General features: G+C 43.2%; 1 protein-coding gene across 3 annotated transcripts; it reads right to left on the bottom strand.

Moving 5' to 3' along the window:
• Positions 1-749: 749 nt before the first annotated feature.
• nrd1b (nardilysin b (N-arginine dibasic convertase)) lies at positions 750-15,274 on the bottom strand. 3 transcript variants are annotated; one of them, XM_035413453.1, is made up of 31 exons: positions 15,154-15,274; positions 14,224-14,445; positions 13,222-13,459; positions 12,579-12,660; positions 12,298-12,451; positions 11,985-12,058; positions 11,754-11,849; positions 11,320-11,442; positions 10,999-11,056; positions 10,828-10,901; positions 10,350-10,419; positions 9,943-10,020; positions 9,631-9,751; positions 9,115-9,173; positions 8,783-8,837; positions 7,965-8,069; positions 7,667-7,790; positions 7,489-7,575; positions 7,232-7,351; positions 7,021-7,072; positions 6,643-6,793; positions 6,312-6,439; positions 5,764-5,926; positions 4,767-4,798; positions 4,494-4,632; positions 3,857-3,904; positions 2,952-3,004; positions 2,712-2,795; positions 2,029-2,236; positions 1,775-1,864; positions 750-1,654 (listed from the first exon to the last, which is right to left on the bottom strand). In XM_035413453.1, exons 2-31 carry the CDS (start codon positions 14,412-14,414, stop codon positions 1,451-1,453), a joined length of 3,261 nt encoding a protein of 1,086 aa, XP_035269344.1. In that variant the 5' UTR covers positions 14,415-14,445; positions 15,154-15,274; the 3' UTR covers positions 750-1,450. The 3 variants fall into 3 exon arrangements, with proteins under 3 accessions (XP_035269344.1, XP_035269346.1, XP_035269345.1); XM_035413455.1 differs by having other exon boundaries at positions 14,224-14,440; positions 15,154-15,226; XM_035413454.1 differs by lacking the exon at positions 15,154-15,274 and having other exon boundaries at positions 14,224-15,147.
• Between the last annotated feature and the right edge of the window lie 116 nt (positions 15,275-15,390).

Raw genomic sequence — 15,390 nt, 5'->3', positions numbered from 1 at the left:
TGCTAGTGTCCAGCATCGAGTTGCATCATGAAGTGATTCTGTAAAATTAGATTTGAACCCATGCTTATTGCATGAAAGCTACTGTTATGTTACTGTCAAACATACTGTAGCAGTGCTTAGAAATTCAAGAGGGTTCAATTATTTAGGGTGTAAACAGACACCCAACACACATGTAATTGGTCTTACAGAGCCCATTGTACAGTAACAGACGTGTTCTTTCATGAAATGTTTATTCCCTTTGTGTATAATTAAAAGCTCAAATGTTTGAAATTATATATAATATATATGTACACACACACACACAGTTTTAGTTCCAATGAATTTGGCCATGTGGATTCACATGCTGAATAGCATACCCTACTCTTAAAAACAAAGGTGGGGGTTCTGCTGCCACCCCAACCCCCCTCCCATCAGAAGCAAAGGTGAGTCATTTTATAAAATAATAATAATAATAATAATAATAATAATAAAATTGCTCTACAGGACACTCCTACACAGAGAGGCTTTATGAAAACAGTCCATGGTCTAGATTACCTCACGTAAACTTCAGCATTAATTGGCAGCAGAATTTATGGCAGACTTTTATATTACTGGAAGTGACACCTCATTTTTAATTGACTTGAAGGATTATTTCATGACATTACTGTTCATAACTGCAAAAATTGCTTGTGTGAGTTTTTAATTATATCCTTAACTGATCAAAAATTCATAATCATCATAGTTTCTTGAGGTAGTGATGACAAAAAAAATTGTCTTTCATATCCTCTTTAATAAATATATATTTACATACAGATTATCTTCATTCAAACAGGTTATTGTTCACCTTTAAAACAAGCTAGCTGCCCATTAATTAATTATCATGTCAGTAATTAATGACCAGAGCCCTGTCCTTCAGTTGTTATTCAGTTTGGTTAGGTCCCCCATTTGCTTCATTTCAAAAATGAAGATAAAAATTAATTAGCAGCATTAAACTCCTATATCACTCATACTCCAGTTCCTACCCATTTCTTGCGGCCATCAGCCTTTTCTCCATTAGTTTAACACTGCACATCCATCCGCCCAACTTAGTTATTTTTAGTATGGGCGGAGTCCTGGACCTCACATCACACCCACAGAAGTCACCAAAATCCAGACACCACCAGGGATATTCATTTTCACAGTGTCTATTCCTCCCACCTGCTTGTTTTCAAACTGCCACAAAATGCCCTACAGTTATAACATCGTCAGTAGTGTGGGGGGGGGGGGGGGGGGGGGGGGGTGATCTAGTGCAGCAGTTTTAAATTGCTCTGCTTCTCCAGAGTGGAGGGCCTTGTGAAGCAGTGAAGGCAAGTAGAACAAGTGTCCACCGCCACTGACCCTTCCCCCTATGGAGTGGCCATACCTGGGTGAATGAGTTCATGCTCCCCACTCAGACACCCTGGGACCCCCGCTGCTATAGCTCCGCCCCGCTCTATTTCAGTATCTTGTGGTAAGGGTAGAGGGTGAGGGCGGAGGTGAAGGCCCGGATGTCCGTGATCGCCGTGGCGTCCGCCAGCACGGGAGAGGCGGGCAGGAAGGTGAGCCTGGACACCTCCCCGTACGCGGAGCCCTCAGGAGCGCCGCTGCCCTGCTCTCCCCCCGCCGGGTCACTCTCCTCCTCTCCAAAACCCACCACCTGACAGCAAAGAGGCAGAAATGAGCTCCTAAACACGGCCTGCGTGTAGAATACCAGAAACGCACCTTTCGGCCGTCGCCTTCATGTCAGAAGGCACTGAACGCAAAGAGCGGATCTTACGTGCACACTCAGCTTCCTGCTGCCTGCCCCTCTGTGCTCCATGAACCAGGACACCAGCTCTGCCTTAGTGATCAGCCTCAAAGCCTCAATCTGCAGGGGAGGGCAAAAGCGACAGCCACACAGCCCACACTTCTTTTAGGGCAAATACTGGTCAAACAGATAAATGATAAATGAAGATAATGTCAAAATATTCAAGAAGTTCATGCAGGAGATGTAGGCCTACAGCTGTAATATTTACAGTAGCAGAGTCTCACCTCTTTGCTGAGCCTGTCGAAGACATATTGCTGGGTGACCACTTCAAACCAGTTCCTGTCCACCTCTTCCCCCAGGTGAGTGTCCTCACACTCCTTCAGCTTTATCAGGGCCGTCACCTGAGCTTTAAAAGCTTCATCTGTCAGGGCGGCCATCTTGTCTCCAAAGCTGACCAAGAACTCCTCAATCTTCATCTCCACCAGGTCAGTGCTGATTGGACAGGTAGACAGTTAATACACTCACAGTACAGCGTTAACAGCACTGCTTCATTCATGTCTAACTTTGTAATTTACAAAATTTGATTTCATAATACACTGGGGCTAAAATGTGACATACATGACATTGCATCAATACTGCAGAGATATCCATTTCACAAGAGATCATCCCGTAATCACTCTCTCTGCTCTACCTAGCGCTTAAATAAATGGCTGCTGTTGCCTACTGGCATAACCTAATCTGACCTTAATAACCTACAAGGTTTGCTCATTTTAAAATGATTATCTTCACATATACTGTATTGACACCACACCTTTTAATATCTTAACAGAGGTATTAAGTTATATACAGCTAGCTTAATCACAGTTACATGTCAATAAAACAAATGCACCTGACAGTACACAAATTAAGTACCCAGAACCTTACCCAGTATTATACAATACCTACAAATAAATACAACTAGACTCACCTGAATTTTGTGGCCTGCGTCTCCACAGTAACAGAAAAGCCTAGAACACCAGAAGTGTTTCTGTAGGTGGGATACACTTGATACCTGAGGTGTGGGGGTAAAAAGAACGTGTGCTTCAGGTTCATTAAATTGTAAATGTCAACGAAACATGCATTAATGAATTAAATTAAATGGCCACAGCTATTTAAAATGCCAAAAAACCAATAAGGCACTTCAAAACTCCAAAATAGCATTACTCACCCAAGAGTTTCCTTGGTCCTGAGGAAGTCAAAGCAGGGCTCTTCCATATGCATCTGAGACACAATAACAACGTATTATTATTATTATTATTATTATTATTATTATTATTAACAATAATAATAATAATAATAATAATAATAACTATTTACCTTTATTTAAAGTTTGTTGTGTTATTATTAATTACTCATTTCTGGTGTTATATTCCAGTTTTTATAGTGATTATTATAAATAAGATTAAATTTAATAATTTCTATAGTCATCATAAATGATTAACCTTACATGATTAACCTGAGTATCTAAACGCTCTATCAAATGAGATTTGTAAAGCAAGAAGGACTTTCAACAGGAATTCAATAAAATGTTGGCACACTTCTCGCTCATTAAATCACTCCTTGGTAAATATCAATTGTGTTTTGTTCCAAAAGCTTCTAATCCTTCGGACCATTTTCCTACGTCAGGGTATCTAATGAACTCTACTCTTTTAAAGTGTCCTGACAGGGGAAGTTGATAGAGACTAGAGATGTTTTTTGCAATAATGATTTTGTGAACAAAAATGCAGACAATTTGTCTGGCAAGAAGCAGCGTGAGAAGTTAATGTTTCCCAAATGTCTCAATTTCTTTCATGTAACAACAACCAAGGGCTTCAGCACATGCAAAACCTTTCAGCACACACAAAACTAATAACACAACCAATGATAGGTGCAATCACTGGTCATGTTATTGGTCTTGCGTGTGCTGAATGGTTTTGTACGTGCTAAAGGTCTTAGTAAATCAGGCTCTAGGTGTGCAAACACTTGTTTCAGGCCTGAAATGGGAGGGAAGCTCGTGGAGTTGACTTAGCAGGGTCTCTGCTTGGCCTCCAGTGTCTCTCCACTGAATCACATGGAGCTCTCTGCTCCACTTACCACCAGCAGCTCCATCATGGCGTGCTCCCGCAGGTCCTTCAGCCCCGACTGCAGGAGGAAAGGATACAGGTGAGAACAAGGCACAGGAACGGCACAGACACTCGCGTGACAGGCACCTGTCACCACACACTGCTACGCTGTCACGCACAGTGCCCTCTATGGAGGGCCATGAAGGGGAAAGCTAGGTTAATGCTACGTTAGCAGAAGTTATTATATTATATATGAGGCTTTTTTTATTTTAGGGGGGATAGCGGGGCAGAAAGTGTATACTTGAAGTGTATAATTATTTTTATTTATTTTGCTTTAACCCAGAAACTAGCAAATGCCACTATATTGGTTATTATGAAGCAGAAACTATATCTACAATACCCTTCATTACAAAAATACTGTCTGTGCCAGGTGAAAACATATGAGAAACTGAAATAATTTCCAAAACCCCAGAAGGTGAAACATCCCTTTAAGAGATTAACTACTACAGTAACTTTTTTGCAATCCTCTATCTGAACAATACATTTTAAATAAGTGGCTGGATGACATTTAAACAAGCATCACCATTGGCTAAACAAAATGGCTGCACTGCTGTGAAGTCATTGAATGCTGACAGCAGGGGTTTGGGAGTGTTTGAGAGTTCTCTTGCCTGGTAGTACACAGTGACTTCAGAGTTGGCATCTCCCTTGTTGAGTGACTTGACTTTGCACAAGTGGTGTTTGTCTGGGAGCTCGACCACTCTGAAGAGAACAGGGACCTCTTCTGACAGACATTTGAACTGCAGCTTGCTGAAAAATAGATTTGAGGAATCAAGCTGAATTTTGATTTTTTGCACAGTCACAACTGGATTTTATAAAGCCTTATAGTGAAAGTGAGGCCAGTGAAGAAGAGAGTAAAAAAGACAGCAGAAGGTCAGACTTACTCAATAACATACTGCAGAAACTCCACCGATTCCTGTAGGAGAAAAGACCCATTAGCACAGTACATTTCCAAAATCAAGAAGTCCAAAAGCAGAACAATGGTGTGGAACTCCATTGTGTCTGAACGTAATATATGAGTTTAGGCCTGTAATGAGACTCACAGAGATGCGTGAATTTAGGCCTAAAATGAGACTCACAGAGCTGGTGTGAGTTTAGGCCTGTAATGAGACTCACAGAGATGTGTGAGTTTAGGGCTGTAATGAGACTCACAGAGATGTGTGAGTTTAGGCCTGTAAAGAGACTCACAGAGATGTGTGAATTTAGACCTGTAATGAGACTCACAGAGATGTGTGAGTTAAGCCTGTAAAGAGACTCACAGAGCTGGTGTGAGTTTAGGCCTGTAATGAGACTCACAGAGCTGGTGTGAGTTTAGGGCTGTACTGAGACTCACAGAGCTGGTGTGAGTTTAGGGCTGTACTGAGACTCACAGAGCTGGTGTGAGTTTAGGCCTGTAATGAGACTCACAGAGCTGGTGTGAGTTTAGGGCTGTAATGAGACTCACAGAGCTGGTGTGAGTTTAGGGCTGTAATGAGACTCACAGAGCTGGTGTGAGTTTAGGGTTATAATGAGACTCACAGAGCTGGTCTGAGTTTAGGCCTGTAATGAGACTCACAGAGCTGGTGTGAGTTACGCCTGTAAAGAGACTCGCAGAGCTGGTCTGAGTTTAGGCCTGTAATGAGACTCACAGAGTTGGTGTGAGTTTAGGGCTGTAATGAGACTCACAGAGCTGGTGTGAGTTTAGGCCTGTAATGAGACTCACAGAGCTGGTGTGAGTTTAGGGCTGTAGACTCACAGAGCTGGTGAGAGTTTAGGGCTGTAATGAGACTCACAGAGATGTGTGAGTTAAGCCTGTAAAGAGACTCACAGAGTTGGTGTGAGTTTAGGGCTGTAATGAGACTCACAGAGCTGGTGTGAGTTTAGGGTTATAATGAGACTCACAGAGCTGGTGAAGTTCCCCTGCACCAGCCCCTCTGCATACATCTCGGACTTGAGGCCGCTGACGAAGCCCATCAGGTCGGTCACGCTGAGCCCCTTCATCACGGCCTGGTACTTCTGGACGGTAGACCAGCGGCTGTGCTCCAGGATCAGGAGCCGCACGTCCCTGACGAGGAGGCACCGTGTGTGGGAAGGAGAGATGAAATAGAGGGGCCGCCGTTCAGTAGAAAGAGGGTGAAGTTCAGAGAAGCACATATGTATGAGAATATGAAATGCACAGCCCCACAGACAAAACCCATGAGTTTTCACACAGACTAATTAAAATATGGCGTGCTCAACTCAAAACTCCAAAAATAATACTCGATGCCCATTTCATAAATATACAGTCCTCTGAAATAGTATGAGTGCTCTCAAATATATATTTTATTTTCTTCACAGAATTGCAAGGTAGCTAAGTATAGACATTTGGTGGAAATGCTCATACCTATTTTGCATGCTGTCAATAAAATTTAAATATATATTTGAGAGTGCTGGTTTTCGTATAGACTCACTTTCCCAGTCTGTCTGGTTTAATGAGGATGTTGAAGTAAGTCTTCTTCAGCTGTTCAGTGAACATAGTGAACACGTCTGGGGCTGCAGTGAAGTCCGCCAGGTAGTCCACAATCAGGTTCAGGAGCAGCTGCACAGGAAAGCAATGGACAGGAGAGTGACTGGCTGCCTCTGTGTGTTTGTGCTGCTTTGCCTCTGTGTGTGAATGTTTATGTTCCTCTGTGAGCGTGTGTGTGTGTGTGTGTGTGTGTGTGCGCATGTATGCCTGTCTGTCTGTGAGTAGTATGTGTACTACAGTAGGTGTGCGTCGATGTGTATGTGTGTGATACTCACTGGCAGCTTATGGTTGAAGCCCTTGACCTTTATCATTACACCATGCTCTCCGGCCACCAGCTTGTACTCCAGCTGAGCCACGTCCGCCTCGTAGGCTGGTTCAGCCAGGTTGTGGGCCAGGATGTTAATGAAGATATCAAACAGCACCAGGCTGGGGAGGACACAGGTGACCAGTTTTAAAAACCAACATTCCAAGACAGGTCCAGTTCCAACATTTATCAAATGAGCTATAACTAGACAAGATTACATTGTAATCTCCTAAAACTGACATAAAAGATCTGACTATTGCAGCTGTTCTATATTAGTTTGCTCTTTATTAATGTCCTACTATAATTTCTTTGCTGTCCTGTTTTATCACACTGCAGTGTCTTCACTTACTTCTCAGGAGATTTCTGAATCACAGGAGACAGGAAATGGAACCGCACATAAGCTGCAAAGAGAAAATATGAAACTCAACAACTATTCAAAATGACAGAAAGGGAAACTATTATCTATAACTTTACTGTTGTGTGGTCACACACACGCACAAACACACAGATGTATGCGCACACACAAGCGTATGCACACGCCATGGCACACAAGCACACACCTTTGGGTATTTTGAACTTGTTGTCCTTCTTGAACCAGAGACAGCCCTTCTCATTGTTGATGATTCTAACAGGATACTCTGTGTCAGGGCAGTCAGATGTTTTCAAAGTAAAATCTGTGGCTGTTAAAAAATTGAAGAAATTTAGACCAACACAACGTGGAAGAAATCATCCAGGTGTCATACAGTCACACAAAATACAAACACTGCATAGGTTAAAGAAAAGAAAAACAATTTTAGAAAATAGCACATCAACAGACCAATAAACTTGTTCTCTGCTGGAAGGAGAAGTTCTGGATTCATCTCAAAATCTGCAGCCCAGCATTCTCTCCATTCCTGCTTGACATCTGCAATGCGGGAGAGAGGAAAGCTTCTAATCTCTCACACAATCACTTCCCGTTTGCCACAGTGTTACCAATAGGAGGCGCTGCTTCTGACCTTCGACGCTGTACTGTGTCCCGAACCATTTCTCCCTCAGCTCACAGTGACCCTCGTGCTCAGGTGACAGCAGCTGCAGGTTGGCTTTCTCCGGGGTCAGGAGGGTCAGAGCCTCCGAGATCACCTGTCAGGAGAAATGACCAATCACTGCACAGCACTGCCTACCCCTCGCCAATGAGCACAGGCCTTCACCCACAATGGACACACTGTACCTCAGCACCGCACCACACAAAGAAGTGCTACATGAAGAAAAGGCAATCACTGAGACAAAGCACATCCATTGTCTCTATGGCCGTACCTCAGGTTTGTACTCAAACATGAGCTGGTTGCCGGTCAGGAAGTCCTCCTTGGAAAAAAGCTGCATGTTCTCACAGATGTTTTCTACATAATCTATGGGGTCTGTCTGTCAGAGAAAATGGTCATTATTAGGACAATTCTGTGACCATCATCACCATTAACAAAAGTAGATGTACTTGCAAAAGCACCAAGGGAAAGAAGACAATGAGGACCTACAGATGCCTGGTGTTCTGCTCTTAACAGAACAGAACACAATGGTGATCATTTAGTGAGACGTCCCCTGCACAAACCAGTTGCAGCTTATGAGCTTGAAATAAGAGACCAAAATGTTACCTTTAAACTGATCACTGTTCTTGATCTGTTCCCATTAATTTTACTTGATTAACAACAGAGTTAATTACCGGGAGTAACCCCCAAAGCTTCGTCTTAACTGTGTCTGACATTCTTGCACTCTCTCCCTCACCATAATTCCAAAGCTATTCCAGAGATCAATTTAGTAAAGATCCATTTAAAAATGAAGGTAAATCTCTCTAAAAACGATATATCTCACCAAATATGCATAGATCAGAGTAACTGCTTTGTACATCGTCAGTGTTTCTCAAATACAGACACAAAGAACAAACAGTACATTTATCCACACATTATTTGAATTAGGCAGTGAGAATAGTAATTAGCGGTATTATTTATTCAGCCATTTGACTGTTTGATTGTTAATCAAGGAAAATTAACTGAAACCAGTTGAAAACAATGATCAGAATAAAGTGAGATTTATACCTCCATTTCTGGTTCACCAGCCATCACAGATACAAACCCTGTTACCTGCTCTTGGTAGTGAAACTCATTGGCTTCAATCTTCTGAATTTCCTCATAAATTCTAAAAAAGGAATTTTGAAAACAGAAGGGCAAATTGAGCAAAGCAACTGACCAATTTACCTAGTGTCTGTGTAGCCATTGCTACCATTTATTCATCACTATCAGTTAGACAGATATTGTATGTATTATATACATCTAAAGCTATAAATAAATATTACCAATGACATGTATATCACATAGACACACACATACTGGGATAAACAGCTATATATGTCCATGGCAGACATACGCCAATGTAAACTAAATGTTACTAAAGTAGACACAGGCTTAAACCACACCTCTGCTGGGGTCCTACTGTCTGCAGCATCTTCAGGTACTGGAACACCAGGTGAACCACCTGCAGAGAGACTCAGCGCTCAGCACACTAACGGGCGAAAGAAGACGCTTCTCAGCTATCCTGGCAGATTCTCCTGGCCCTGGCCACGCGCTCAGCAAGACTATTTACTCATCAACACCGCTCGCTGTGACTCTGCAGCTCGGCACGATAAACGAAAAGCATCACTGAAACACAGCTACTGAGATGCCAGAATCACGCTACACAGGCACGAAAGAAAAAACAGGCGTTAAAATAAAAAAAAATCTATAAAAACAGTGCCAAGAAATTCTACCAAAGACCAAAATAATTGCATCACACGATACTGAACATGATGATCTACAAAAGCAACATGCCCTTACCTGTAAGTCATAGTAGCTAAACAATGACTCGTAATCATTTTTGTACAAATGCTCGGCTGAACAGCAGGCCCAATGCCTTGGTTCTCTAACTGGTCGTTTATACACTAAGTCTCCATCACCTGGTAGAAGTTTTGGAAGCCCTCATCCGTCAGGGTGATGGAGATGCTGAAGATTGAGTAGGTAGTGTTCTGGTCGAAGCCCGTTTCGCTGTTCCCACCAAACAGAGACAGAGCCCAACACCTGGACACACAAGCAAAAGCCAAGCTTTCTTATGTAACCTGGGAGACGGCTATATCCATGCTGAGCGCTCTATGGTGGGGGTAGAGCAGAAGTCCTCAGGCACATCCAATCAGCAGCATTACCGCTGCACAGGTGAGTTATGTGCAGGGAGTGTGAGAATCAAACGATGTAAGAGGGGCGCTGGTACTCACCTCTTCCTCAGCAAGGAGAGGATGCTGCCGGTTCCTTCATGACCAATCAGCCAGGAGATGTAATGGAGAGGTTTTACTCTGAGACACACAGGTAAAGACAGGGTATCCTATCAAATACATGGTATTCCAAACATCACACACACACACACACACACACACGCACACATTCAAACATGCACGCGCACATGCACACGCACACTCATGCACGCACATACACACACACAAATACAAGATTGTGTCTCATGCATATATCAAGCAGCCTCACATATTGTATCAAAGACTCACACACAGATCATGCATGTGAGACATTTACAGACTACCTGTGTTCTAAAAACAAAACCGCTATGAGTTTTCACCCACATGAAGAACTGAATGAAGTGATTATGTCAAAAGGGTGTGATGCTCACCTGTAATGTTTCCCCTGTGGAGGCAGTGCCCAGGTGATGTTGAGCGCATGCACCTTCTTCACAGGTATTACTACAAAACAGACAAACCGGTCAGCACCAGCCTCCTCACACAAATCCTTACACAGACACATCAGCCTGTGCCAAGCCCTGAACATACACTGCCCAGAGACAGACCGAGGACAGACAGACAGACACCTCTCAACACCAACCTCAAAAACCCTGGGCACACTCAAGTTTATTAGACAAATCTAATGAATGAAAAGATAACATTTCACTAAGTGGATCCAGCAATAAATCTGTATAAAGAGAAGAGGCAAACCAGGCAAGAACAGATCAATTTATCACAGTGGCTTTCAGGCCATTAGAGGCTTTTCTTAGCACGTACACACCAAAATGTATTAAACTAATAAAACAGGGAAACAATCGGCAGTCACATGTTTTGACAAATGGAAAACAACGTTAAAAAAGCCAGATTAACCTCTGTAAAGTTTGTTGAAAGCTGGGGTGTCGAATGGATCCTGGAGGTGTGAGAAGTCAGGTTTGAGTTGACCACTGAAAGAAGAAGATGCACAGCATAGTGTTCAGGGAGGAGAGACAGAAAGATGCAGCCACATGTTCGTGAGACTGACTGGATGGTGCGCTGTCTCACTTGTTGGGGACTTTTCTGAAGATCTCCCTCACCCACTCCTCCAGAGTGTCCAAGGTCTCTGTAGAGAGAGGAAGAGAGCAAAAATGTCTGAGGCATGCATTAGGCATCTCATCGTGGACAATGGCTACAATAATGCACAATATCTCAAAAGAACAGGCTACTAACCCTTCAGCTAAAACTGGAAATTTAAGCAGGAGCAGCGTGTACTTCTCATAAACTTTATCAGTACTGCGACGCCTGCACTCTTGAAAGTCTACAACCTGACATTAGTGCTGTGTCATATCTTAACCAGTGCATGGCTGTTTTTCAGTGACGTCATACCTTTGGACTGTACGGTGAGTGTCATGTAATGGGCGGAGTAGTGCCTCTTCCAGAACTCGCGCAGACGCATGTAGGTGTCGATATTCTTCTCTCTCGGTTCATATTTCAACGTCTGCGCATTTCCTTGTAAAATGCAAAAAAAATACAAGACAAATGCCATTTATCATCTGGGAGACAAACAAACAATTTATACTGAACTACGTTTCTTACACAAAGCTCTCAGAAACTTTCACTGGTGATATCCAACTGGACAGTTGATATATGGAGCATAGAAAAGGAAAACGAAAATGCAAAAATGATATATAATCTCTGTTGAAAATCAATATAATAATACAAGCATTCTCATATTTTGTCACACAGCTCCTGTCTTCTACAAGACACAGTATTAGATGAATTTATGGGACACAAGTGCAGTGCGGTGTGTGTGGCCTCACCCCAGCAGAATTTGCCCATGGGGTGGTTGGGCTTCGCCAGGCTGCCAAAGAGCATCTCCTTGCGGTGAGAGTCAGATGGCCGTGCCAGCTGGTACTCTGCATCGCACAGACACACGGAGGGAGGACAGAGGGAGTCATGACAAATCCACCGCGAGAAGAACCAAAGCAAGAGCGACGAAAAGGGGCCGCGGTCGATGAGAAAACGGGGACGTTAGCGCAACGGCTTCTCACCGCTGTCGACGGCCTCCACCTCCCTGTCGATGGCGTCTTTGATCATGAGGGGACAGATGAAGAATTGCGCCCATCTGTGGACGGACATGGGAAGTGCAGCTCAAACCACTCTCCTCTGTGCAAATAGAAACAGCCCTTTGCAAATGGGATTTAGTCCAAAGACTGTCCTTAACATGTGATCCATGTGCAATTTAGCAGTTTACAAGGTTTATATGACAAAACAGTCGTGTTTAGCCGTGTTTGAGTTCTGGGTCCTGGTGCTGATCTATGTCTGAGAATGCAAACGGGCAATGTGCCAGACGACCACACACACCTGTCCAAGGCCTCCCTGAAGTGTTTCCTCTGAATGTCAAACTGGAAGATGGTTCTCTCACAGTCTGTGGAGGCATTGTCGCTGCCACCGTGTTTCTTCAGAAATGCGTCAAAGCCATTCTCAGCAGGGTACTTCTCACTGCCCATAAACACCACTGAGAGAGAGAGAGAGAGAGAGAGAGAGAGAGAGAGAGAGAAAGCAGATACAACTAGATTGGGCCACCAAGTTCATGATACTCTCTGTGCTCAAGTAAATTTGGCTGCCCAGGGAATGATACTCACTGTGCTCAAGGAAATGGGCTAAACCAGGCAGGTCCTCAGGGTCACTGAAACTGCCCACTCCAATACACAGAGCAGCTGCGGACTGAAGCAGAAGAGAGATTAACACCCTGCCTCCTCAGTCCTGACTCATTCAGCTGCAATATCATTACAGTGCGCAAGTGCTTTATCAGGCTGTGGTACACATAGGGGTGAGCGGTCAAACCAGAGAGCGTAACTGTAGTGGCTACCAAGCAGGTTCAGCCCAGAAGTGTTTTCCAACACGCACCTCAATACAATCACAGCGGCCTCAGTTGCAGTTAAACCTTTTATATCAGTATACAATTCCACCTCACTGGCGTGAGAAAACAAACAAAAATCATGGCTGAAACAGTGTGGATGCTTAAAAATCATGTCACATCCATTGCGGCAAGAACTAAAGCAATACATTCCCTGCTTTCCTACCTTAACCTCCTGGGGTAATTTAGGTGAATATCTACAGGAAGGTGCACGTATGCGCAGGTTAGCTTTAAACAAATAATTTGGTTCCTTACCCAATAACATGAGAACCATTTTGTAACAGTGGCAAGTTCACCATATTGTAGGAGATGAGACCTGTGTGTGTATGCGCACATTTGTGTGTGTGTGCATCTCAGACTGAACAGACCTGCTTTTCTGAGCATCCCTTTTTCTCCTTTCCATCGCTGTCCTCATCCAGCTCACTGTTGTAGTCCTTCTCGTCATCTCCAGATTCGTCTTCACTGCCCCCAACAGAGCCCTCATCCTCCTCCCCACTCTCCTCCTCCTCCTCTCCCTCCTCTCCCCCTGAATTGTCTGAGTCTGTGGATCCACCGCTCATGTCTGAGATGAGAAGAGCCCTCAGTCCATTGTTCAACTCGATGTACCTGTGGGAAGACTTAACGGTTGATCACTAACGCACTCACAGTGTTCATCCCCACTGGATTGGCAATAAAGAGCAAAGGCATATAGACAAGTGACGTTTGGCCTATGACTGAAATTCAGCTTTACTAATATGTTTTGTTACTAATATCATGCTTTGCACATTCTGATCCATCACACGTTTACGCACTGGGATTTTTCAAGATATACACGTAAAGGGCAGATGATGGATAAAAGGTGGCAATTTTTCTGATTTATTAATCAGCGGTGAACTCAATTTTATACTATTTTACTAAATGTAAAGTGATGTTCATGGCTGAATAAAATAAAAATGCCCACAAGGAGAGAAGAAATTATGTCTGAATTCATGTCAGTAACCAGAGGTTTATTCCAAGCAATACAGCATGTTGTTTGAAAGAAAGCAGATAAAATCACAGTTTGCTCCACACATTTCAAGTATGACTGGTTATGTTTTATCCAAAACTAACATGTGCAATTTGACTTGACAAATGTACTCCAACTGACCACTATTCCTTCATCTTTTGGCTAAAAGTATCAACGATGCACACTGGTGTCAGCTTTCTCAGAAAAAAAGAAACAAAATGGGTTGCATTTCCTTCAGTTCCATTAAACTGTGAAACAAGAAACTGGCAGACGGCATACTTTCAGCAGCCGCAGAATACATCAGTTACCAGATAACCAGGTTGTTTTCAAAACCATTGGAAAGCCTTATGTAAATAATGAATATAGGCTTCCAACTCTCGCTCACCTGTAGCGTTTTGGGTCACTTGGAGATTTGATTATCTGGGGGTCGCCCAAGTTATCTTCGCCACCTCCTTCACAGTCCCCCGATGACCATTGCTCTTTCGGTTCGACATGCTGTTGTGGTTCTTCCCGGTCTGAACCACACAGCTGACTCGAACTAGCGGGTACACTTTTGGGCTTTTTAGTCTGGGGCATTCTTTGGGGGCAAACCGAGGTTGGTACTGTACTTTAAATTAAAAAGAAAAGCGAAACAAACAAAAAATGTGTCAGGCTGTTTACCACAACAACACAACCAGATTAATGTGAGCAACGCAGCAATGTCAAAATAGTTAGCTAACCGAGGTTATTTAAGCGGCTAGTTGGTGGCTTGCTACGTTTGAAAATAAGAGTTTACGTCACCTAGTCAGCTAACGTCTACAAAAAGAGCCCTCGCTGGTGCTAGAGCCAACTATAATTCTGAAAGTAGCCCTTTCTTTCAGAATAGTAGCTGGTTATGGTCATTATTCTGAAAGAAGTAGCCGACGTTCTACCAAACTCGCTAGTCTATAATCCTGTTATTGTCATGATCTGATGGTTAAAAAAAAATGACTGGAGCACTACAGGGAAAATAAAAATATAGTGCCAATGTAAGTAACTAGCTCAGCATTTCAGTCAAAACAGAACCACATCCCATCACATCACCCAGCGAGCTGTCAAGGCATTCCAGTTTTCCACCAATGGAATCCACATCTAGCTAACGGTAGCTACAGCTGACGTTACAGCTACATGCCTATCACAGACTCAGCCACTCTCCTCAGATCGGACAATCTAAAAGCTAATCTGCCATCTACGACAGCGCTTTTCCTTGCGTACAAAGGAAACTTCCAAAATAATGTATTAAGTCAAAGTTATACAGAAAGTTGCAATGATCCATCCACACTCCGTCATACAGTACCTGCTGTTTAGTAGTTGTGCGCTCTCTCAACCAAACCTTCCTATCCCAAGGTGACGTGATACGCTGAAATAGGTGACGAGCGACAAGCGAATTTCAACTGCTGCAAACCGGAGACCTCTCTTGTATGTATAGCAATTCCTGAAGTTTAATCAGATACTGTTATTAATTAGATATGTTTAATGCCTACTGATGGATGATTTCTCTTTTAAATGCCGCATTATGTCAGAAACTCATGTT

This window comes from Anguilla anguilla, chromosome 4, assembly GCF_013347855.1.
Source record: "Anguilla anguilla isolate fAngAng1 chromosome 4, fAngAng1.pri, whole genome shotgun sequence".
NCBI lineage: Eukaryota > Metazoa > Chordata > Actinopteri > Anguilliformes > Anguillidae > Anguilla > Anguilla anguilla.
Note: the sequence above shows the minus strand (reverse complement) of the source record. Positions and strands in the feature narration are given on the sequence as shown.